Source organism: Hyla sarda, chromosome 3 (genome assembly GCF_029499605.1).
Source record: "Hyla sarda isolate aHylSar1 chromosome 3, aHylSar1.hap1, whole genome shotgun sequence".
In the NCBI taxonomy this organism is placed as follows: domain Eukaryota; kingdom Metazoa; phylum Chordata; class Amphibia; order Anura; family Hylidae; genus Hyla; species Hyla sarda.
In genome coordinates this window covers 310,439,115-310,465,954 of record NC_079191.1, presented here as the reverse complement: position 1 = coordinate 310,465,954, position 26,840 = coordinate 310,439,115, and the positions used below count along the sequence as shown (strand labels likewise).

Sequence of the window (26,840 nt, the reverse complement as noted above, 5' to 3'; positions counted from 1 at the left end):
CTAAGTTGTCATATCTATGGTGCATGTTTGCTTTGCATGTTCTGCATTTATATTTATTTTGGCAATTTCATTTTGAAACATGGTTTATATATTTATTCCACTAGTCACATCATTGACAAAAAAAAGTGCTGTCTTTCATTGTGGTAGGTCATGTTTGCCAGATAACCCTAGCCTAATGCTGGCAATACATGGGGAGATATTTTAGTCTGATAGTGTAGTGCTGGGCGGTATACCGGTTCATACTGAATACCTAAAAAATTTTCCTGCACGATATGAATTTTTCCCATACTGCAATACCGGTTGGGCCCCCCCCCCTCGAATGAATGAATTATCAGCCGCTGCGGCTGTCCCCCACATCGGGGAACTAATCATATGTCACCCGCGAGCGCTGCTTCTCTCCCCCCCCAAATAATAATTATCAGCCGCTGTACTGTACTATCCTGTGCCCGGGCTGCAAAAATAAACATAATAAACTTTAACTCCCCTTCCGATGTTCCCTGTTACCGGCCTCACGGTCCCTCCGCTGCGGTCCTGGGGATGGGAACGTCACAGAGCTGTCAGCCTATCACCGGCCGCAGCGATGTCCTGCCTCGGCCGGTGATAGGCTGAGCCCACTGTCATGTAAGGAGCCGGCTGGCTGGTAACGGGGAATGTCGGAAGGTGAGTTAAAGTTTATTTTGTTTATTTTTGCATTCCGGGCACAGTACAGGGCAGCCGTTGATAATTATTTGGGGGGGGGGGGGGGGGAGAAGCAGCACTCGCGGGTGACATATCATTAGTTCGGGGACAGCCGCAGCGCTGGGCTGACAAACCGGGGGGACGGGGAGAAGCAGCGTCCACAGGTCACATGATTGGGGGGGTGGGGGGTGGAAAGAACTGTTAAATACCGTGGAGCCGCCATAACTTACAAAAATACCGTGATACACATTTTTGGTCATACCGCCCAGCTCTATGATAGTGTAGTGAGGCATAATGAAGCTGTCAAGTGCATCATTCAAATATGTATCATATACAAGGAGGCCTGACAAGATGACTTGTGGGCACCCTGGCGATGCTTAGATGCTACTTAACGTGAGTTGGGCAAAGCTCATGAAGGGACCACTCCTTTCCATTCTAAAATATATTTTTCTAACCTTTTACACATGCCCTTGTTCACTTATACCATTCTTTGTCCACACCTAGCATGACCCTTTCCTCTTTTACTACACCCTTTTTGACAATAGCACATTGGGGGTTGTTGATTTAATAACTTTCAAGAAAATATCCCTACCATGTTCTCAATGGACTTGGAGCTCTAAATGAAATAACACAACAGACAGGGACAGGGAAAGCTTGCTGTACTTCGGAAGGTCATTAGATTTTTTTCACATAAGTCACCGAAAGAATAAAAGATAAGGGCTATCCAGCAATGGAAAGTCAATTGAATATTATCTGTGGTACCAGATATCTTACTAGCTGAGTGGCAACACAATCCATGTGAACTTTAGCAGTAGCTGCTGAAATCTGATAGGCTGCATTGTTCACAGACGTAAATGTGTTTAATATTTAAGGCCCTTTGCTAAATGCCTGATGGGGATTGAGGTTTGCACTATGTGTACTATAAAGATTGTTTAGCCTCTACTAGATATTTTATCTTGTCCATTTTCTATTTCTAGTTTCCTTACAGTGTAAAGCACTGTATGAATGACAAAATGTTAGGAGTGACAGCTCTATTGCTTTGTGTAAGGGATGTTATTGTGAATGGAATGAAAATATATATCTAAATGTATAATGATGCAGAGAAAAATAGATAAAATGGCCACTAAACTCAAAAGTTATTATTTATTTTCTTTTTTGTGCGTATTATCCCATCAAAACCACAATGAACTACAAGGGTTTTTATTGCCTTGGGCAGGGCAATTTAACTATATATATATATATATATATATATATATATATGCAAGTCTGTGATATATGCAATTTCCCAGTGGCACAGGGGAAGAAACTATGGAGTTTCTTTAAAAATAAACCTTTATTAAATACACAACCAAACAATATACCATATAGAGTGTCTTTTAAAATTCCACTACCTTTTCTTCCCATAACATCAGTAGGGTCATGTGCAAAACTATCATATAAGCGAGAGGGTCCCACATACAGTGACTTGTGCTGTAGTAATATTGCACTGTATCATAATTTGAGGTTACTTAAACAGCCTGAGTCACAGTGTAGGGCGCCTCCTCCCAATTTACAAAGTCATGTTAGCTGACTCTGATACCCCACCACCACATAAATATACTATACAGGAAGGAGTAATAAATAGCTGTGTAATATAGGTAGACAACTGCCACAAAGGGTTGTATCTATAAATAGTACTATAAGGAGGAACTGCACTCTGCAAACAATGAAGCACATATGGCACACGGAATGAAAAAAAGTGGAGGAAACAGTAAAAGTCCTCCTCCTTACAATGTACTAGGCTTGCTTCTGACTAATCTTTAAATGGCCACTGTCACCAAACCTTTTTTTTTATATGTTGTAGTACTTATGTACTACAACATATCTCTAATATAAATCTATATATTTTTTTCATTAAAATAGCTTATTTTAATGTTGAAAACCGGCCACTAGGGGTCTCCCTAATTGTTCCTAATTCATTCAGCCTGCGCTCGCTCCCTGCCTGTCAATCAGACAGGCGGGAGCGAGAGCTGTGAGCGCATTGGCAACCTGGCCTCACACGCCGGTCCCGCCTCCCGGTATATACGTGCCGCTGCTGCTGCTCTGCACTCGGGTATGGCTGGGGGGGGGGGGGGGAGGCTGGGTTCGGGGTAGCGCTGCGGCAACTATTGATTTCAACAGAGTGGGGGGGGGGGAGCGGGGTAGTGCCGCGGCCCATACAAAACTATTGATTTCAACAGGGGGGGAGAGAGAGTGGGGTTCGGGGTAGTGCCGCGGCCCTTACAAAACTATTGATTTCAACAGAGGGGGGGAGGAGCAGGGTTCAGGGTAGCGCAGAGGCCCATACAAAACTATTGATTTCAGCAGAGGGGGGGAGAGAACAGGGTTCGGGGTAGCGCCGCGGCCCATACAAAACTATTGATTTCAACAGAGGGGGGAGAGAGCGGGGTTCGGGGTAGCGCCGCGGCGCTAACAAAGTTATTTTTTCAACACAGGGTGCCTCCAGTTGTTTCACCACTACAACTCCCAGCATGCCCTGACAGCCAGTAGATGTCAGGGCAAGCTGGGAGTTGTAGTGGTGAAACAGCTGTAGGCACCCTGTATGGGTGAACTAAGGGCGGAAGTGTCGGCCCCAGCAGGCATCAGTGACGCTGCGCCTGCTGGGGAAGTCTGCCTTGTAAGTGAGCACAGTACCAGGCCGACAAAAAGGCATTTTTAATATAGTAAAAAAAAATATTAAAAGCAGTGAGGGGGTTAGGGATAGATAGGCAATAGGCAGGAACAGAAAGAAAAAAAAGGATGGTGGGAGCAGCTACTCTTTAAAGGAATAAACTGTTTTTTGCCATGTGCACTCACATTGGCAACAACTTATAATGCAGCTAGATTCAGCTGATGCTGCAAGCCAAGTCCAACAGAAAGTCCACAATCTGTAAACAGGCAAAGCCCCGCGCCGCCATGCCTATCTTCTCCTTTCTGTGCTGGGATCGCTGTGTAGTAAGAATCAGTGCATGCACCCCTCCCTTCCTCTAGTACTGCACCTGTGCAGTGAGGGCATAGGCAGCGGGAGCGAGCGCTCGCTCTGTCAATTTTGGGGGGCGGTGGTGCATGCACGTCAGGAGGGGTGCATGCGCTGTGAATGCGCTGTGTCTTACTACACAGCGATCCCAGTGCTGAAAGGAGAGAATAGCAGCAGCGGGGCTTTGCGGACCCCCAAGCCACGCCTATCCAACTGTGCCAGACTGCTGAATAAATGTATTTTATAAGTTATAAAAGAAGGAGGAAAACCCATAAAAGGTATGGACATCTGTAAGAACATTGTAGTAGTCTGGGGGGGCTAAAATCTCATGACAGTTGCACTTTAAGAATATGTCAAGCTATTGTTTTAGGTTGTCTTTATGCTTTGTAGACAGGAGTTTAGTTTCCTCTTCAAGAAAAGTCTGGCATGATCTGTCTCCCAATTAGTATCAATAGCCTCTGGCCACTTGAACATAGAAATAGTAAATGCAATATATCTCTGCCAGGAAAAACGGACATCCATACCCAAACAGCAATGCATGGACAAGCTCGACCGACCTCATGAAGAATCCCTCAGGAGTCATGTTTTTATTTATTCTGAAATGTTGCTAAGACCTCAGATAGAGAACAAAACCAACTGCTTTCAAGATTCATTGCTCACAGGAACCTTCCCCCCCTCCCCAGAAAATAAACTTCCCTTCATGACTTAGTGGGAGCAAGACCTTGAATGTTACCTTCTCTCTGTCTAGATGTCATCATTGAGATTTTTTAAAGGAAACCACCTTATCTTGAAATATTCCATAGAGCATATCTAGCCCCAGATCAGCTACATGCTATCTTCCCAACATTCTCTCCATTTTTTGGAGAGGATGCCAATTTATAGGTGGACATGTCCCTACATAAATGTATGGCAGCAAGAATACTTATTGCGGCCCAGCAAAAATACCTTTCTGTATTATTCTTAGCTGTCACAGATATCAGGAATTCTGCTTTATAAAAAATCACATGCATTGGATTAAATACCATGGAAAGTTTTATTTAAAAAAAAGAGCGTCAACCTTGGGTCAACTACCTCAGCAATACAGGGTTACCATAGCCTCTTATCAATACAAAAAATACAACAGAGCTGACTATTATATAATAGCTGGAGAGCACCTTTTATCCTTCTTCCCCTTTCTGTTCATCTGCTTTTGGTTAGGCATACTCTATTATACCCCAATAGTTTAAAATAAAGCGATACAATGACACAATTGTTACATAAGTGTGAATATACAAATGTAATTTTTTATTATATAATTCTCCTGTGTGTGGAAATTATTTCATAAATTCATTAATTCTTTTTTAACTAAACTAAAATAGACATCTGGGATAATTAACTGACCTTTGGATCAAAATAGTTCTGAATGATAGAGGCAAGGTGTAAAGATGTAAACTAGTCCGTACTACACTTACCTTTTCTTCATTTCTCACTATGGGCTCACTGTTCTATCTGAGCTGTTGAAATTTTGTAAAAAAGTACCCCTCAGGTCTTCTGGCATGTCTGTTTTAATAATAAGTTGCATTCATTATATTATAAAAAGGGCTGACATATTTTCTTATTCTGCATCGACCTGCTGTCAATAGGGTGTGTCCTTATCATCAGTCATTGGACAGCATCAGGGTGTCGAACCCCAGAGGTACCGGAGGAAGGGTAATAATGGGTTATCAATTTATTCATAGTCCTTGAAATGTCTAAACATATTGGGCCTCTTTAATAAAAATTTGAGAAATAAGCTTGTTGCCCATAGTAACAACACAGCATTCATTTTTCCTTGACAGTTTCAGAAATAAAAGCTGAGCTGTGATTAGTTGCTATGAGCAGCAAGCCCAGGTATACTTTCAGACAGTTTTGATTAACAATTCCTATTATTTTAGGATATACTTGATACATTATTTTGTTCTACTTATCATTTTCTGATGAATTGATCTTATAAAATGATATGAAAAAACTATCAAAAAACCTACAGCTTACAGCTTTTTCTTTTATTGTAGGACTTGATGACTCCTTACAGGTTTATGTTCCCAGTGTAGAAAGGGAGAAGATTAATGGTGAACAGCTCCTAAAGATATCTCATCAGGATCTGGAAGAACTTGGAGTGACACGAATTGGTCATCAGGAACTTGTTCTCGAGGCTGTTGATCTTCTCTGTGCCTTGGTGAGTAGTTGAATGCTCTGCACAAAGTTGACCTCTACATGACCATTTTTGATTTATTGCTCCTTCTTGCCAATATGTACACCGATGGTACCTGATACTGCAGTTCAGCATATTCATTTGAATGGAATGAGTGTGGTGCAGTGCCAGGCGTCACACTTGTATGGACATCATTGACCGGGGTACTCTTTCTTCTTCATGTTGATCCATGGGGCCTTAAGTCTGGGTTAGAGGCTGGAACATCTATTTAATATCCTGGAAAACTAATTTAATGACCCTCTTCCTGACCTGGAACAAAGATAACTTGGTATTTCCTTTTTTTGTATGTGTGTCTAAGAGGCGACCAGGCAAGAATCCAGGACAAGGCTTTTATATCTAAAGGAGTTTCTCTTTAATATCTGATTCTCGGTGTAAACTTTCCCACATCTGGAAAAATTTTCTAGATAAGCTGAAAAGTCACTCAGGGTGCATATGAATGACACACCCGAACATGAAAGAATTTTCTTTGTCAAGACTTTGTTTATTTAAAATCACTTTATGATGCTTCCTGTCCACCAGTTGCTTTACTTTTATATCATTGTTAGAAATCTTTTCTCCTTTTAGATCATTTACAAGTCTGTTTTAAAGTCATATTTGGTTTTGTTTAAAGGGTTTTCTGGGAATTTTTCACTGGTGGCCTCTTTTCATTGATTCATATCAGTTCCAAACAACTGGTTAGTTTGGTTTGGACTATGTGCTAAAAGAGAATGCTTAGGGCACTCCATACATACCCAGAGAACATACATCACAATAGTGCAGTGTTTAGTTATAGTTTCAAAGCCTTTATTTAACATTTTTAAATGGAAAATACAAAGGCAGAACAGCACTGGGAGCAACCCCCTCAGGGGAGCCCAGAATTACTAACAAAGATGTAACCATATTAGGTTGGAAACACAAAGAAATACATACAAATAGTATTATAAGTACAGTAAATATCATACCATTCGTGCAACAAGTGACATCACTTGTTGCACGAATGCCTGACGAAGATCCTTGTTCAGGATTGAAACGCGTTGCTGACATAATAAAACGTTATATCATACATCCTGGGACAAGCACCTTTATCAAGGGAAGCAAGTTTTCATTTCTTCAAATCTTTGTGCATATACCGGACTGACTACTGTCATCTCCGGAACTTCCTTTTGGCGGCTGCCCGGGTTTCATTGTCGAAATGCTATTGTAGGTGTTGTACTCTAAGCACAACACCTAAGGGTAAGGAGCCCAAATTTCTTACTATTTCACTGTTCTTTAAAGGTCCTCATGAGGGCGTCCCTGGTGTCTTTCTTTTCTTTCCTATATTATCAATTAATGTAAGAGAACCAGGAGCGTCATTAAGTGGAGAAAGTAACTGAACATGTTTGTTGCATAATACTTTACATAGAAACGTCCATGGTGGCTTTGGGGCATTTTTATGTTTCTTAACTTCCTAGGAGTACCCCTTTAAGATGAAAGTGCAATGTGGTGTAGTATCTTATGCTGAGTTCATAACTATAAGTCCATGAAAAGCCTCTAAGTTTTATTATTATAGTGACATATAGACCTTTATTAATAGAAAATAAAACATTTCCTAAATGGTAAACTGAATCATAGCACCAAATATATACAATGACCTCTCAATGAGTGATAGGAAAGAATGTCCAACAATTCCATTCTCATTACTAGAGCACATTCCCATCTACTTGTCGCACTCTTTGGTTTTTTTATCGCTCTGCCCAGTTTTTCTTAAAATGGAAATAGCTTTTACTGTGCAGAATATGAACTCGTTCTGTTTATAGCATCAAGTGATCTTTGTTTCTAAAACCTATCTACTTTTTCTCAGTTACAGTGCTCTGTTCACATTTTATTTTTCCCCTACCTTATGCAAAAATTGCTCCCTGAAAGCTCCTAGCATATAATTACACCAACTGAATCCATAGAACCCTATTCACATGACATATGCCAAAAGGTTGTCCCTTCAGGCCGGTATGCATCAGCATATCGCTTTTTGTAAACTACAGTCTCTTTATAGGCATACAATACAGAAAGCTATACAGTGCATTATAGATTTTTTACAATGGGTAGGCGGCATATATATATGCTTGTGCAATGTTTATGGCATATATAAGAGTCTTTCATCGGAGGCATACATCAGGGAATTCACTTAACATATACTTTTCCATGGGGGAATAAAACAATAAGTAAATAGATCTTAATGCTGCATAGTATTTTTAATACTGTCTACCTGCTTATTTTATTTTTATTTTAGGCGTAGCCCCTGGTAATAAGTGAACCCTTTTCCTATTTGGCCAGTCACATGGCTTCTTATAATTTAACTTTTATCAAAAATGTATTTGCAAGTATCAAGAGCGAAACTTAGGCCAAGTGTACTCAGCATTTACAGTGCTGTAACATTATACCTCTGAGATGAGCGGATGTGTACAGTGTGATATTGTATCTTGCACTAGAAGAAAGACGCATCCTAAAGCTTTTATTTCTTATCTGGCCTATTGTCTTACATGTTTTACCAGAAAATAAAACAGAACTGGTTCAGTGCTAGATCCTAAGGCTGTATTACGTCTTTTACAATTTCCTACTCATTTCCTTTTATCAAGAACCAGTTCTGACCTTAGCATTGCTGGCTGTCACTATACATATGCCACTTAATATAAATTTCCATTGCGTACTATAGTTGAAAAAGAAAATTTTATTGTTTGTTCATCCTTTGTGACACTGTTGCATAAGGACTTATTTATGTTGCTTATACAATGACAGATTATCATCACACACATCAGTCCCTGTCCCCAATAACTTTCAATCTAGTGTTCCTATCTTGGAGATACACAAGAGTAAATTTCATAAGAAGCTAATTGACTTACCAGTATGTGTTTGAGTATGGAAGGAAACTGGGGTTCTCATTGGACACCCACACAGACATGGCAAGAACATACTACCTCCATGATGCCTTGACCCAGCGTTATAGTCCTCAATTTTAACCCCTTCATTTCAATGGGTCTCACTTGTCAATAAAGAAAAAGCAGTATTTACCTGCCAATCCTCTATTTCTGCTGATCTGAAGCTTTTCATTGGTGGTTTGGTGATCCGTCTGTTAGTGATTGCCCGAGTGGGAATTTTCTGTGGACTTATAAGTAAAGTCCTGGGCACTTAATGTCATTTCTAATACCAAGAGGTTTTGGACCTTCTCTCCTTGCTCCTGTATAGGATCTTCATTGGCTCATGGGTTAGCACAGATTAAACAAATACCCTCACCTACAATGTGCAGGGAACCAGTAGTCTTCAAAATGGCCATTGACATTTTCATTATGACATTATGATATTAAATTAATATTTAGGTATTTCTGAATATCTGTTACAAGTTAACAGTTTTGTTGTAGAAGGTTTGTTCCTCTCCAGGATGTAAGGACATGGGAAAAAAGCAGGGGAAGTAACAATGCACAACAAGCGGTCCTGATTGTCCATTCATAGCACACATATAAGCAATACTGATGTATGCAATAAGGTAATGAGGTAACATTCCTTTAAGATCAAAGGTTAGTTCTCAGTTAGTTGATTGTTTTTATTTCACATCACATTTCTCTGCTCAGTGTTGCGTGGCCTAGAGCAGTCATGGGATGGATGGAGTGGGTGATGGGGATAAGTTAGGAGACAGCTCTCTAATCACAATAGTGGGTTAAACACCTTTTTAGCATAATTAACCTGTTTAATTTTACTACTCTTAATTCTATTGCTCTATACTGGTTGTGATGAATCTAGTAGATAGACAGGTGGCCAAAGAAAGCAAAACAAATCCTAAATATTTTTTTAGATATATAAATGCAAAAAAACCAAGGGCAGAGCATATAGGACCCATTAATAATGATAATGGGGAGTTTGTCACTGGCGATCAAGAGAAGGCGGAGCTACTGAATGGGTTCTTTAGTCGTGTATATACGAAGGAAGAGGGAGGTGGTGACGTAGCCCGGGCCAGTGCTGATAACACATCAAGTAATGTACTGAACTGGCTTAATGTAGATATGGTACAAGGTAAATCAAGTAAAGTAAATGCAAGCAAATCTCCAGGACCGGATGCATTATACCCTAAAGTTCTTAGAGAACTAAGTTCTTTAATTTCTGGTATTGTGCCGGCAGGGACTGGCAAATGTGGTACCAATCTTCAAAAAGGGCTCTAGGTCTTCCCCAGGTAATTATAGACCAGTAAGCTTAACGTGCATTGTGGGGAAATTGTTTGAAGGACTCATAAGGGATTACATACAGGAATACATAGGGGATAATTGTATTATAAGTGATAGCCAGCATGGGTTTACTAAGGATAGAAGTTGTCAAACTAATCCAATTTGATTTTATGAAGATGTGAGTAGAAGCCTTGACAGAAGGATTGCTGTGGATATAGTGTTTCTGAATTTTGCAAAAGCATTTGATACTGTCCCTCATAGACGTCTGATAGGTAAATTAAGGTCTTTGGGCTTGGAAACTTTAGTTTGTAACTGGATTGAAAACTGGCTTATGGATCGAACCCAGAGAGTGGTGGTCAATGATACATACTCTGATTGGTCCCCGGTTATTAGTGGTGTACCCCAAGGTTCTGTACTGGGCCCGCTCTTGTTTAATCTGTTTATTAATGATATAGAGGATGGTATTAACAGCTCTGTTTCTATTTATGCAGATGACACCAAGCTTTGTAGTACAGTACAGTCTATAGAGGATGTGCATGAGTTACAAGATGACTTGGATAGACTAAGTGTCTGGGCATCCACTTGACAAATGAGGTTCACTGTGGATAAATGTAAAGTTATACATCTGGGTACTACTAACCTTTGTGCGTCATATGTCTTAGGGGGAATTAAACTGGGAGAGTCACTGGTAGAGAAGGATCTGGGTGTTCTTGTAGATCATAGACAACAGAATAGCATGCAATGTCAAGCAGCTGCTTCCAAGGCCAGCAGGATATTGTCGTGTATAAAAAGGAGGCATGGACTCGAGGGACAGGGACATTATACTCCCCCTTTATAAAGTATTGATATGGCCTCACCTGGAATATGCTGTTCAGTTTTGGGCACCAGTCCATAAAAGGGACACTGCGGAGCTGGAAAGGGTGCAGAGACGTGCGACTAAACTAATGTGGGGCATGGAACATCTTAGCTATGAGGAACGATTAAAGGAGTTACAATTGTTTAGTCTTGAGAAGAGACGTTTAACCCCTTAAGGGCCAAGCCCATTTTCACCTTAAGGACCAGAGCGTTTTTTGCACATCTGACAACTGTCACTTTAAGCATTAATAACTCTAGGGTGCATTTACATTCTGATTCCGAAAAAAATTTTTCGTGACATATTCTACTTTATGTTAGTGGTAAATTTTTGTCGATACTTGCATCATTTCTTGGTGAAAAATTCCCAAATTTTATGAAAAAATAGAAAATGTTGCATTTTTCAAACTTTGAAGCTCTCTGCTTGTAAGGAAAATAGACATTCCAAATAAATTATATATTGATTCACATATACAATATGTCTACTTCATGTTTGCATCATAGAGTTGACATGTTTTTACTTTTGGAAGACATCAGAGGGCTTCAAAGTTCAGCAGCAATTTTCCAATTTTTCACAACATTTTCAAAATCTGAATTTTTCAGGGACCAGTTCAGTTTTGAAGTGGATTTGAAGGGCCTTCATATTAGAAATACCCCACAAATAACCCCATTATAAAAACTGCACCCCTCAAAGTATTCAAAATGACATTCATTAAGTGTGTTAACCCTTTCAAGATTTTCATTTTTTACACTCGCATGTTCTTCTAGATCTAGTTTTTGAATTTTTACAAGGGGTAATAGGAGAAAAAGCCCCCCAAAATTTGTAACCCAATTTCTCTCGAGTAAGGAAATACCTCATATGTGTATGTCAAGTGTTCGGCGGGCACAGTAGAGGGCTCAGAAGGGAAGGAGCAACAATGGGATTTTGGAGAGTGAATTTTGCTGAAATGGTTTTTGGGGGGCATGTCACATTTAGGAAGCCCCTATGGTGCCAGAACAGAGAAAACCCCCCACATGGCATACTATTTTGGAAACTACACCCATCAAGAAATGTAACAAGGGGTACAGTGAGCCTTAACACCCCACAGGTGTTTGATGACTTTTCATTAAAGTTGGATGGATAAATGAAAAAATATATTTTTTATTTTACTAAAAAGCAGTTTTTTTCCCCAAATTTTACATTTTTACAAGGGGTAATAGAAGAAAATGACCCCCAAAATTTGTAACCCCATTTCTTCTGAGTATGGAAATACTCTATGTGTGGACGTCAAGTGCTCTGCTGACGAACTACAATGCTCAGAAGAGGAGGAGCGCCATTGAGCTTTTGGAGAGAGAATTTGTTTGGAATGGAAGTCAGGGGCCATGTGCGTTAACAAAGCTCCCCGTGGTGCCAGAACAGTGGACCCCCCCACATGTGACCCCATTTTGGAAACTAAACCCCTCACAGAATTTAATAAGGAGGGCAGTGAGTATTTACACCCCACTGGTGTTTGACAGATCTTTGGAACAGTGGGCTGTGCAAATGAAAAATTCAATTTTTTATTTTTATGGACCACTGTTCCAAAAATCTGTCAGACATCTGTGGGGCATAAATGCTCACTGTACCCCTTATTACATTACATGAGGGGTGTAGTTTCCACAATGGGGTCACATGGGGTCACTATGAGGGCTTTGTAAACACACGTGGCTTTCAATTCCGGACAAATTTTCTGTCCAAAAGCCCAATGGCGCTCCTTCTCTTTTGAGCATTGAAGTTCGCCCGCAGAGCACTTTACATCCACATATGGTGTATGTTCTTACTCAGAAGAAATGGGGTTACACATTTTGGGGGGCTTTTTTTCCTATTTTCCCTTGTGAAAATGAAACATTTTGGGTAACACCAGCATTATAGTGAAAATTTTTTTTTATTTTTTTCATTTTCCCATCCAAATTTATTGAAAATTTGTCAAACACCTGTGGGTTGTTAAGGCTCACTATACCCCTTGTTACATTCCATGAGGGGTGTAGTTTCCAAAATGGGGTCACATGTAGGTATTTATTTTTTCGCGTTTATGTCAGAACTGCTCTAAAATCAGTCACCCCTGTGCAAATCACCAATTTAGGCCTCAAATGTACATAGTGCGCTCTCACTCCTGAGCCTTGTTGTGTGCCCAAAGAGCATTTTGAACCCACATATGGGGTATTTCCGTACTCAGGAGAAATTGCGTTACAAATGTATTTTTTTTTCTTCCTTTTACCGCTTGTGAAAATAAAAAATATGGGGCAACACCAGCATGTTAGTGTAAAAATTTTAATTTTTTACACTAACAGGCTGGTGTAGCGCCCAACTTTTCCTTTTTGTAAGGGATAAAAGGAGAAAAAGACCCCCAAAATTTGTAGTGCAATTTCCCCTGAGTACGGAGATACCCCATATGTGGCCCTAAACTGTTTCCTTGAAATACGACAGGGCTCCGAAGTGAGAAAGCGCCATGCGCATTTGAGGAATAAATTAGGGATTGCATAGGGGTGGACATAGGGGTATTCTACTCCAGTGATTCCCAAACAGGGTGCCTCCAGCTGTTGCTAAACTCCCAGCATGCCTGGACAGTCAGTGGCTGTCCGTAAATGCTGGGAGTTGTTGTTTTGCAACAGCTGGAGGCTTCGTTTCGGAAACGCTGCCGTACGATACGTTTTTCATTTTTATTGGGGGGGGGTTGAGGCAGTGTAAGGGGGTGTGTATGTAGTGTTTTAACCTTTATTATGTGTTAGTGTAGTGTTTTTAGGGTACATTCTCACTGTCGGGTTACAGTGAGTTTCCGGCTAGGAGTTTGCGCCGCAGCTCAAACTTGAAGCAGGAAACTCACTGTAAACCTGCCCATGTGAATGTACCCTGTACATTCACATAGGGGGGGGGGGGGGGGGGAACCTCCAGCTGTTTCAGAACTGCAACTCCCAGCATGCACGGTCTGTCAGTACATGCTTGGATTTGCAGTTTTGCAACATCTGGAGGGCTACAGTTTAGAGACCACTGCACAGTGATCTCCAAACTGTAGCCCTCCAGCTGTTTTAAAACTACAACTCCCAGCATGTACTGACAGACCGTGCATGCTGGGAGTTGTACTTTTGCAACAGTTGGAGGCACACTGGTTGGAAGACCTTCAGTTAGGTTCTGTTACCTAACTCAGCATTTTCCAACCAGCGTGCCTCCAGCTGTTGCAAAACTACATCTCCCAGCATGTACTGATGGGGCATGCTGGGAGATGTAGTTATGCAACAGCTGGAGGTACGCAACTACAACTCCCAGCATAACGAGAAAGCTGTTTGCTGCTTGGGCGTGCTGGGATTTGCAGTTTTGCAACATCTGGAGGGCTACAGTTTAGAGACAACTGCACAGTGATCTCCAAACTGTGGCCCTCCAGATGTTGAAAAACTACAAATCCCAGCATGCCCAGACAGAAAACTGCTGCTCGGGGGCATGCTAGGAGTTGTAGTTTTGCAAGATCTAGAGGGCCAAAGTTTAGAGATCACTGCACAGTGATCTCCAAACTGTGACCCTTCAGCTATTGCAAAACTACAAATCCCAGCATGCCCAAATAGCTGTTTTGCAACATCTGGAGGGCTACAGTTTAGAGACCACTGTATAGTGGTTTCAACTGTAGCCCTCCATTTGTTGCTAGGCAATTCACTAGCTTCCGTAGGATCCAGGGAGCCGCATCGCTGTCCTCTTCTGCCGCCGATCGTCTCAGGACCCCCCTGTGCATTTGCACGGGGTGCCTGCTGATAGATATCAGCAGTCACCCCGGTCCCCGCCGGGCGCACGGCAGGGACCAAAATTCCCACAGGCGTACCTTGGTCCTTAAGGACCGGGGAGCAAGGGAGTACCTGTTCGCCCTTTGTCCCCAAGAGGTTAAGGGTGGATATGATCAACTTATGTAAGTTTATAAATATATAAATGGCCCATACAAATATGGAGAAAAACTGTTCCAGGTTAAATCCCCTCAAAGGTCAAGGGGGCACTCCCTCCGTCTGGAAGAGAAAAGGTTTATTTGCAAGGGGCGACACGCCTTCTTTACCATAAGAACTGTGAACTTATGTAACAGTCGACCTCAGGAACTGGTCACAGCAGGAACAATTTATATCTATAAAACAGGGTTAGATACATTCCTGGAAGAAAATAACATTAATGCTTATGCAGAAATATAAAATCCCATCCCTTCTACTTTATCCCACCACACCCCTTCCCTTGAATTCCCTGGTTGAACTTGACGGACATTTGTCTTTTTTCATATTAACTATGTAACTATGTCCTACAGATGCCCTATTACATTGAAATTGGGATTATGAAAGCCAATTCAACACAGTGAAATATATGTTATAAACAAACTGTAGCAGAACAATTTTTACAACGCTGCTGAGGCATTATCTTCCTGAAAAAGGCCACGGCCATTAGGCGATCTCGCTGACATGAAGGGGTATACTTTATTTAAAGATCTTAATGGGGTTATCCAGCATTTTGTGATTTTAGTACGTACCTGGCAGACAGTAATGGGAATGCTTAGGAAGGATCTGCGCTTGTCTTGGGGCTAAATGGCTATGTTGTGAGATTACCATAACACTGTGGCTAGCTTTTTGTTAAATCCCATAATTCCGTTTTCCTCCCTCCCTCCCACACATCAGCCACCCCACCCATTGAAACACAAATGAGCTGCATCCATTCAAAAGACCTGTGGTTTTCAATCAGGGTGCCTACAGCTGTTGCATTAGTTACAGATTGATCTCTCTCTCCCACCAAGCGATCCCTCCACCCATTGAAGCAGGCAGGCTCCCTGTCATCAGCTGACTAGTGAGGTCAGGTCTCATCCGCATTGCAGCCTGGGAAAAATCTGAGACAACAGTCATTTTGCATGCTGTTAAAAATAATTATTGGAGTGAAAATCACATAAGAATTGTGAGAAAACCGTTACACACAGGTACAGACACTATATTATGAACTACACTAACTTTACAGCCCCTGTCGCATAGTCATATAAAAAAAATTCATGGAATACCCCTTTTATAACTTTTTGGCTCAAGTGCATTTGAAAACATTTTTTCCCTCCAGAGTATCCTTTTAAAACTAGGCAGTGAAGGCAGGAGATGTGCCATATGTATCATAGAGCTACATACTATGTGATAGTTTTGTTGCTTCTTACTAGACACGTTTGGGCTCTTTTGGTTGGCTTACTTAAGAACAATATTTTGTACCACTTAGTCATTATTGTGTTATGTCGTGATGACCTTCCTGTTTATTCCCTTATTATATTAAAGGGGTGCTCCGGGGAAGTTAGGAAAAATTAAAATGCCCCAAAGTCACCACAATACCTGGTCTGTGTCTCCTGTAGTTGTCCATGTTATTTTGCCAGCTCCTGATGTCTCCTGAATATTCTTTTTTCTTGCTTGCAGCCAAGACTACAACTCCCAGCAGTCAGTTCCTGTCTGTGTAATGGCTGCCAGCAAATCTGTGTGCATGCTGTGTTGTTGTAAACACACTGTACATGTCTTTTATTTCTTTTTTATTATTACTATCCTTCCCCCCCAGCAATAAATTATGATATTCTCTGAATGGCAGCAGTCAGTCATAAGATCTACAGCAGGAAAAGAGCAGCATTATGTGCTGGGCTGTTTTTCTCCCGTTGTAGTGAAGAAAACTGTGTCTTGAAGCATTCTGTGTTCCGAACAGCTGATGAAAGTGCTGAGTCACTGTTCTGAGTGCTGAGACACTGTGATTGGTTGATGGGGGTGTGTGCGCAGTGTGCAGTCTCGCTTTGCTCTGCTCAGTGCTTTGCAACCTGTTACAGCCTGGACACCGATTTATTCAAACCCTACAGTCTAATCTACTCAGCTTTTCCATATTTCAAACCCTACTCTCTTATGTATTCAGCCTGGACACAGATTTCTTCAAACCCTACACTCTAATCTACTCAGCTTTTCCATATTTTACACCGACATGATCTTCACACAGAGGGGGGAGGGAAGGTGTGGCTGTGAAGCCAGAAATCACGTGGCGTTTGTCTTCCAGGAGGGAGCGGGCTTGTCTCATTGAGGGATTTGCAGAAAGACAAGGAGGATCTGATAATGACTTCTTTCTCTCACTCCCTGCTTGTAAGTGACAGCTGAAAGAGGGAAACTGCTAATACAACTAATGAATGATATTTACACAAATACATAGGTTGGTAAGAGGGAAAGGATGGGCTAAGTTCCCAGAGTACCCCTCTAGCATATAATACAAAAATCTAACTGGTTTGTATAGAGATATCATTACATTACTACTTGGGGCTGTGTAGACCCGCCTAAAGTGCATATAACAAGTGTAATACAGAAAACACTTTGGCATAAAAAAAAAAAAAAAAAAAAGCAACTATATTTAGGAGGCCTATTTCTTCCTTGCACAGGCGTAACTTAAAAAGGACAGGGCCCCAATACAAAAACTGTAACAGGGCCCCCACCATAATTATGCAGTTAAAGTACTGGTCTCATCATTGGAGAGAAATCTATGAAATAATACGCAATAGTTTAGGTGTGAGGATCCCATTTCACTTGTCATATTCAATACTGGGGGAGAAGGACTATTTGGGAGAGAATTCTACCTTGGTACTCTCTAATTGTATTCACTTATGTATGGTAACCCATGACAGTTTGTGGAGGTAGTCTATTTCTTACCGCAGGCACAACAAGCATAAACTCTTTGGCATGAGAGGCTATTATGAGCACTTTTTGGTTGTTCAGTATGCCTTACAGTTAGATTGTAAATTTGTGTGTGCCACAATTTGGTTACACTATATTATTTACTATATATATATATATATATATATATATATATATATATATTTTTTTTTTTTTTTTAAATAAGATAATTTTTATTAAGGTTTTGTTTTATAACATAAGAAAACATCAACATACAATCCCCAACAACTCCCGACTCCACCCCCCACATAGAACAAATCGTCTCATCCCACTCCCACACAAGCTCTGCAACCCATAGTAGAAAGAAAGCACAACCAGGCTCCCCCAATTCCATAATAAAAATACAGGTGTAAAGGAGAACCCATTCCCCCGGACCCAGGCATAAGCACATCATCTACCGGTTCACATCAGGTGATACAAACCCCAAGCTCCACACACATCAGGAGGGCAAGCATATCCACAGGGCACCCCATCAATAGCACACAAGTCGTCCATTCAGTACACAACTACACACCAGAGGCATACCTCCATTTAAGTGGCACTCACAGGGGGGTCAAATTTCCGTACCCAGGGACCCCAGATACCTTCAAATTTCCGTTCCACTCTATGCTTGACATAGATTCCTTTTTCCAACCTAACCACATGTGTTACTCGTGTTATGAGATCAGCCACCCACGGAGGAGAGGATCTGATCCAAAATTGCGCTATTAGCTTCCTGGCCTGATATAAAATTCTCAGAATCCCGATCTCCACCACTGAAAGCTCCCAACTGCATCCTATCAGTCCAAGCAAACATTCCCTGGGATTCCTAGGTATAGTCACTCCATACACCGATCTAATGAGCTGCAACACACCAGTCCAATATGCAGTCAAACAAGGACACGACCACATCATATGTACAAGGTGTGCCTCCAACTCGCCACACCTCGGGCAAGCAGAGTCAGACCGTACCCCTATCTTATAGAGGAAAAGTGGAGTTTTATATACTCTATGTATAAAGAACCGGTGAGATTCAGATACCGACAGAAAGGGGGTAAGTGCCAATTCAATACAATACTCCACTCCTCATCAGTCAGAACCCCAAAGTCCCTCTCCCATTTGGACCTAACCGTCAGAGGGAAGCCCTCGTGATAAAAGGAAAGCAACACCCCATATAGCCAGGAAATCACCCCGGCCAATTCTCGCTTCCGTACAATAGATTCCAAGACCCCATTGGACTGTATAGTTAACAGGCTCATCCGATTCTGTGTCTCATAGGCATGGCAGATCTGCAAATAATGATAGAAGGAGGAACGTGGTAGGGCAAACTCCTCCTGTAAGTCCTCAAAGGACCGAACTACCCCCTGATCAGCCAATTGACCCAGTTCACAGAGTCCCCTCCTCTCCCAGAACTCAGCATCAGCGTAAGAATGAAAAACAGGCAAGCCAGGGTTATGCCACAGTGGAGCGAAAGTAAGAAAACCGGTAATACCGAACAGTTTTTTCGCGCGGCCCCAAAGCTTACACAATAAACAAGTCATAGGAGAGGAGTCAGGAGGTCTGGTTAGGGCCCCAATCTCTAAGATGTGCAGTGGTATTCTGCCTCCGTGCTTAATCATAAACAGTTGACCTGTAGGACCCAGTGTAGATAATGCAGCCCACCCTCTCACCTGATGTAACTGTGATGCAGTATAGTATAACCACGGATTTGTTAGAGCAACTCCCCCCACTGATTTACCCCTCGGCAACGTCTCTAGTTTAATCCTGGCAGTCTCTCCCCCCCCCCAAACTAATTGTCTGAAGAGTCGTTGAATCCATCGCAATCCAAACCGGAGAGTTCTGCAGTATGTACAACAGTTGAGGCATGAGGACCATTTTGGCGAGATTAGTACGACCCACCACCGAGATCGGGAGCTTGCACCACACCAACACTTTTTGAGAGCTCCTATCTAGAAGGGGGATAAGATTGCAAGGGACAAAATCATGTATGTAGGGAGTAATGTAAATCCTTAAGTACTTAAAGCTAGAGACTACCTGTATCTTTGAAGTAGCAATTTGAGGAATAACCGGCAGAGGATCAAGAGGCATCAGGACCGACTTGTCCCAATTAATAAGCAATCCCGAAAAGGACCCAAATTCTGCAATAAGGGACATAACTGGGGCCAGCGAGTTTACCGTGTCTCCCATAAACAATAACATGTCGTCTGCATACAGGGTCACTCTTTCTTCTATAGTGCCATACCGAAACCCTGAAATATCCGGCGACCTCCGTAAAAGGCAAGCCAGAGGTTCAATAGCTATAGCGAAAAGTAGGGGCGACAAGGGGCAACCCTGCCGTGTACCTCTCTGTAGGGCAGATGATGGTGAAAGCTTACCATTAACTCTAAGACGGGCAACCGGACTCTGGTAGAGAAGTCTAACGTACAAAGGGTCCCATGCGTAGCAGAATAACAAGAGAACTGCAGACCAGAGGGACAGCGCCACAAGTCAAATAGGTCAACCTCGGACAGTAGGGTAGCAAGTCCAGTCGGCCTAGAGGGAGGGGAGGGGGACTGAGATCCCCAGAACCTATCCACAGAAGCATCTAGGACCTGGTTAAAGTCGCCACAGATAAGGACAGAGCCACCGGGAAACTCGAAATTACAGAGAGAACATGATGCATGACTCCACTGCTATAAGGGGAGGAATGTAGACACCCACAAGTATAACCATACGGCGAGACATCTCTGCCAGCAGGCAAACAAATCTACCCTCCGGGTCAATGCTAGAGGAGAGAACACTGAACAGAATAGATTTATGGATCAATATACTGACCCCTTCAGCATGAGAAGAGAATGTAGAATGGAACGAGTGACCCACCCAGGCCCTATGAAGAACCACAGTGGGGTCTCCCGTCAAATGAGTCTCAGTAAGACACAATATAGCTGGCTGAAAATGTCTCACCGCATTAAAAACAGCATAGCGTTTGGATACATCACCCAACCCCCTAACATTCCATCCTATAAAATTAAAGGCCGCCATCATGCATCCAGGAGTAAGTAACGGTCCCAAAAGCAAGAAACACATGCAGTGAGCACAGGTGCACACTCACAGGGAGCATTCTCATATAGCAAGCAGTAGCAGAAGGAGAGACTGAAAACCAAACGAACAGACATATAACAGAAAACAAACACCCAAAACCAGCACACCAACACAGCCACACCAAGCGCGCGGCTCACTCGCCGCGGTGAGTGCACATCGCAACCAGTCAGACAGCCAACCAAGCATTAACATGCAGCTAGAGCACTCCTGTAAATAGACATCAGTAAACATATCTCTTTTGGACCCATGACAATATAGCCCCACCTAACGCCCCCCCCCCCCCCCATCCCCACAAGAAGAAAACAATTAGGACTAGGCAGTATGAAGTATAAAGCAAACAAATCCCCCCCCCCCAACCCCCCTACACAACCAGCAGCCCCCACCCCCCAGCAGAGAGCGGCAGCCCAAGGAGGAAAAAAGGGGGGGGGGGGGAAGGCAACCAATATCGGCATTCTACACAAGGTCCATGTCAGCTAGTACAGTATAAGTTCAGTCTGGAGCAGGCTCCGGTGACCCTCTCCGGGCCCTCCCACGCAGTTGAGCTTCATGTGTGTCCAGCCACCGGACCGCAGCATCCACTCCCTCAAAGAAGTGAGTGGTCCCCAAAGCAACCACCCTCAGCCTTGCAGGGTATAGCATAGAATATTGTATATCCAGGGAGCGCAGTCTCTTTTTAACATCCATAAAGGAGGCGCTTTTCTTCTGCACCTCTGCTGAGAAATCCGGAAAAAAGGAAATGACAGGGTTGTCCACCATTACCGGCTGTTTTTCTCTAGCCAGTTTAAGCACCAGGTCCCTGTCACGATAATGTAGGAGTTTCACTAGCATAGATCTGGGCGGACCACCAGGAGGAAATGGTCGCATGGGAACTCGATGGATCCTCTCTACAGCAAAGAGAGGGGTCAGATTATCAGCTCCAAACACCTCCTTAAGCCAGCTTGGGAAACGACCTTCACACTTCTCAGGCAGTCCTATTATCCGCACATTATTTCGACGCAGACGATTTTCCAGATCATCTGCTTTAGCTTTGAGCATGGCTATGTCCTGACCGTGTCTGGTAGAGTCCCGGACTAAAGGAACCACGGTGTCCTCCACATCACTAACTCGCCCCTCCACAGCAGAGGTGCGCTCCGTCACTTTTTGCAAATCATGTCGCATTAGAGAGATAGCAGACTGCACAGTGCCCACCTGAGCAGACAGTTGGGAGAGGGTAGAATTACATCTTTGTATTTCCACAAAAACTGCAGCCAGAGTAGGTTCAGCAACAGGTATAGCCGGGGCAGCAGCCAGCGCACCAGACAAGTCAGCAGGGGTACCGGGCAAAGATACATGTGATTCCGCAACAGAAGCCTGCATAACAGTATCATAGTCCTCCAGAGGGTCCATGGGGGTCCCCATATCCACCATAGGAAGAGGGGCCTCCTTGCCGACAGGTGAATCAGGGGATTGTCGTCTCAGTGCAAATTTCTCCACCTTTGCCGCCACCTCCTACTGTAGCGTCAACGCAGTCCCAGATGAGGAAGATCCACTGGCCCCCTGCTGTGAGGGACCTGCTCCCTCCTTATTCCTCCGACCTATGGCAAAGTCCAGGCAATGTAATAGTAAGAACACACAATATGATATAGCAGGTGCCACAGAGCAGTCTCCAACCGGATAGGCCACCAGCGGGGGGGGGGGGGGGGGGGGCATAGCGCTGAAGACACAGGAGCAAGGGCAGCAGTCCAGCAACAAGGAAAGGGGCCAGGCAGCACCCCAACCACTTAAAAGGTGTCTCCAATATGAATATGACAGAGAGGCCAGGGGGGCTCCCCCAAATCACAGCGACAGTCCAGTGGGGTAGCACCAACAGTCCCCACAGTATATCAGCAGGCCCCCTGCAGGTGCAGCAACACAAGCGCCTAGGAAGTCTCTCCTCCTGCACTCCCGAGGTGGCAGCCCGTCCCGCTCCCCCTCAGCACAGAGCTGTACTCACAAAAGCGCAAAGGGACTCCGGCAAGAGCCCCCGCAGCTCCGACAGCGGCGCAGCCACTCCGCCACACGCCTTCGCACCGCTCACTTTACCGGAGACCGCAGGAGAGACAGGGCCATCCGCCTTCACTCCCCAGCACAGGATCCCCGTCACCGCCAGTCAGGACCCAGACCGGAAGCTGAGGAGGGCCTCACAGGATGAAGTCCAGAGATCGCTGCGGACCAGAGCCCCGACCCCACCAGCTACCTCCGCCGGGACCGGACACCAGGAACCGCCGCGGGGAATCCTCGGAACAGGTAAGGATATCTTCAGTCCCCCACCCAGGAGCACTGCAGAGGGGGAACCAGGCAGGACAGGTCTCGGAGGATCCCAGGCCCCGCGGCCTAGCACACCACAGGCCTCAATGTGCTCCCCAAACTCCTCCAATCCGCACAATGGGGGCACTGCAGAGTCTCAAAAAAGCAGGATGGCAGAGATATTTGAAGGATGGGGATTCAGGATGGCAGGAGCTCAGCGCTCGCACGTCCTCTCAGTCAGCCATGCAAACCACATTTACTATATTTTAAACAATTTGGGATTTATCAGAACAATAACTTACTGTACAGAAAATGCAATAGTTTTGTCCCTTTTAATCACAAAACTCTAATATCTTTAGTGAAGTCATCACCTCTGAAAAATTCTGAAAAGAGACCATGAGTGGGCGGAACTTCGCCTGAGGTGAGGCCCTGTCCAAATCAGGACCTCACTGGAAACAGTAATTGCATGCATAGTATGCATACAAATAGTTTTCAGATGGCACTTTGGGGCTAGTTGCTAATACCCATGAGCTGTTGCAAGGTGGCTGTCCTTTCCCTAGAGAAAATCATAGATCCCTACAAACTCTGTTTCACACCCATTCTATAAGAAAGTTGCTAAAGGTGAAATGTTTAGATTTACAGCTACCGTATTTTCCGGCATATAAGATGACTGGGTGTATAAGACGACCACCAACTTTTACAGTTAAAATATAGAGTTTGGGATAAACTTGCCGTATAAGAATAACCCTCTAGGTTCTACCCACATAAGGTTGTCAGCATAGTTCCCCCACATTAGGTTGTCAACATAGTTGCCCCACATTTTAGGTTTTCAGCATAGTTGCCCCACATTAGGTTGACAGTGTAGTTCCCCCACATTAGGTTGGCAGTATAGTTCCCCCCACATTAGGTTGGCTGTATAGTTCCCCCCACATTAGGTTGACAGTATAGTTCCCCCACATTTGGTAGGCAGTGGCGCCACAGACATACAGCCTTCAGCCATATACAGTGTATGGCTGGAGGCTGTATGTCTGTTTACTTCCCCACTTCAGTGCTCCGACCACCGCTCCTCCGGACCGGAGCAGCGAAGATGACGTGCCGCAGGTAACTTCCCATGCGTGCGTCCTCGCTGCTCCACTCCGCTGTGCTCTGCTGTCTCCATGGGCACACACACGGTACGTCATTGATGTCCCTGTGTGCGCTACCTCCCGGCGGCCCCTGCGTTTTTTAAGTTAACGCGGGGCCGCTGAAAGGTAACCGGGACATCCTTGTGGCCCAAAAAGATCTTTGTGTCCCGAATGTGACGGGGCAAATTAATCTGGGGGGGCGCAATGGGACGGGAGCTGCAGTCGGCACACCCGGCGTATAAGATGACCCCCGTCGTTTGGGAACATTTTCCATGGTTGAAAAGTCGTCTTATATGCCGGAAAATACGGTAAATATAAAAAACCCTATATTTTGGGAATAGGGGGGGGGTGAAGAAACATAATACAAAACACTGTTGTATACAGGACACCAGAGTCTACAAACGGACTCCAGTAACAAATGACTCATTCATTCACACTACGTTTTTACAGTACGGGAACCGAATCCGTTTCTAATTAATTTCAATGAGCCCCGGATACGGGGCAAAAATGAGATGACCAGAGTCACTGTTTGACTTCGGTTGGCTCATTTTTGCTCCATATCCGGTTTTCTGACGGGAACTAAAACCGCGGCATATCACAGTTTTAGGCCTGGTCAGAAAACCGGATAAGGGGCAAAAATTAGCCGACGGGAGTCACCGTTTGACTCTGGTCGGCTCATTGAAATGAATTAAATACGGGCTGGGTCCAGCTGGGAAACGGGAGCACCCGGTTTTCGCTCCCCCCCCCAACCTGATCCGGTACCCGTACTGTAAAAACGTAGTGTGAACCCACCCAAAAACTGCTTCTAACATCTATCATAGGACATCTTCAGATGTATTTTGGAGTTGAGGCCTGGTTTTGGTGGCACAAGAGTGTATACACAGTATTAGGCCAGTTTAATGTTATAGCTAATGGAGGTATATATCTATGTCTCTCTGTATGTATAATATACTTAGTGTTGAAACATTGTGTTTTTCACAGATACATAGCGGAAGTATGTGGCTGGCTTTGTCTAGAGAACATTCAGTCGCTACTATATACAAATTTATTTTTAAAATAAACAGAAAGCTTCCCATATTTTCCACTTCTTGGGAAATCCTCTGCCTGAGGTATTCACAGATTTACAGCCTCAAAGTCTATGGTGACATGACACATTACATGAAACAGAATATCAACAAAACCGACTTCTGCAGTGGATTGGTCAGGCTTTGTGCCAGTCTAAATGTGGAAGGTATTTAGAGTAGTTCTCATGTCAGCATTGTGCTGAGTAGTTTAAGCATGTTTCCATATCTTTCACACTGTTGGAGGAGCATTTTGAAGTACACTGCTCAAAAAAATAAAGGGAACACTAAGATAACACATCCTAGATCTGAATGAATGAACTAATCGTATGAAATACTTTCATCTTTTCATATTTGAATGTGCTGACAACAAAATCACAGAAAAATTATCAATGAAAATCAGATTCATTAACCCATGGAGGTCTGGATATGGAGTCACACTCAAAATCAAAGTGGAAAACCACACTACAGGCTGATCCATCTTTGATGTAATGTCCTTAACCCCTTAAGGACTTAGGGTTTTTCAGTTTTTGCACTTTCGTTTTTTCCTCCTTACCTTTTAAAAATAATAACCCTTTCAATTTTCCACCTAAAAATCCATATTATGGCTTATTTTTTGTGCACCAATTCTACTTTTCAGTGACATTAGTCATATTACCCAAAAATTCACGGCGAAACGGAAATAAAAATCATTGTGCGACAAATTGAAGAAAAAACTCCATTTTGGAACTTTTGGGGGCTTCCGTTTCTACGCAGTGCATATTTCGGTAAAAATGACACCTTATCATTATTCTGTAGGTCCATACGGTTAAAATGATACCCTACTTATATAGGTTTGATTTTGTCGTACTTCTGGAAAAAATAATAACTACATGCAGGAAAATTTATACGTTTAAAAATGTCTTCTTCTGACCCCTATAACTTTTTTATTTTTCCATGTACAGGGTGGTATGAGGACTCAATTTTTGCGCCGTGATCTGAAGTTTTTATCGGTATGATTTTTGTTTTGATCAGACTTTTTATTAATTTTTTAATGGTATAAAAAGTGATCAAAAATACGCTTTTTTGGACTTTGGAATTTTTTTGCGCGTACGCCATTGACCGTCCGGTTTAATTAATGATATATTGTTATAGTTCGGACATTTACGCACGCGGCGATACCACATATGTTTATTTTTTTTTTATTTACACTGTTTTATTTTTTTTATGGGAAAAGGGGGGTGATTCAAACTTTTATTAGGGAAGTGGTTAAATGACCTTTATTAACACTTTTTTTAACTTTGTTTTTTGCAGTGTTATAGGTCCCATAGGGACCTATAACACTGCAAACACTGATCTCTCATGCTGATCACTGTCGTGTATTATCATGCCTGTGATCAGTGTTATCGGCGCTTGACTGCTCCTGCCTGGATCGCAGGCACGCAGCAGTCATTCATCGATCAGACATGGAGGAGGCAGGTAAGGGCCCTCCCGGTGTCCTGTAAGCTGTTAGGGATGCTGCGATTTCACCGAGGCGGTCCCGAACAGCCCGACTGAGCAGCCGGGATACTTCCTCTTCAGACGCGGCGGTCAGCTTTGATCACCGCGTCTGAAGGGTTAATACAGGGCATCACCGCGATCGGTGATGTCCTGTATAAGCCGCGGGTCCCGGCCGTTGATAGCTGCCGGGACCGACCCGATATGACGCAGGTCGTTAAGCAGTTA

General features: G+C 43.3%; 1 protein-coding gene across 1 annotated transcript in view; it reads left to right on the top strand.

The window, feature by feature from the left end:
- CNKSR3 (CNKSR family member 3) overlaps positions 1–26,840 on the top strand; it is a 128,436-nt gene that overhangs the window by 41,438 nt on the left and 60,158 nt on the right. Inside the window, exon 2 of the mRNA XM_056567037.1 lies at positions 5,704–5,867. Within this exon, the coding sequence (XP_056423012.1) occupies positions 5,704–5,867 (164 nt within the window). The remainder of the gene's footprint in view (positions 1–5,703; positions 5,868–26,840) is intronic.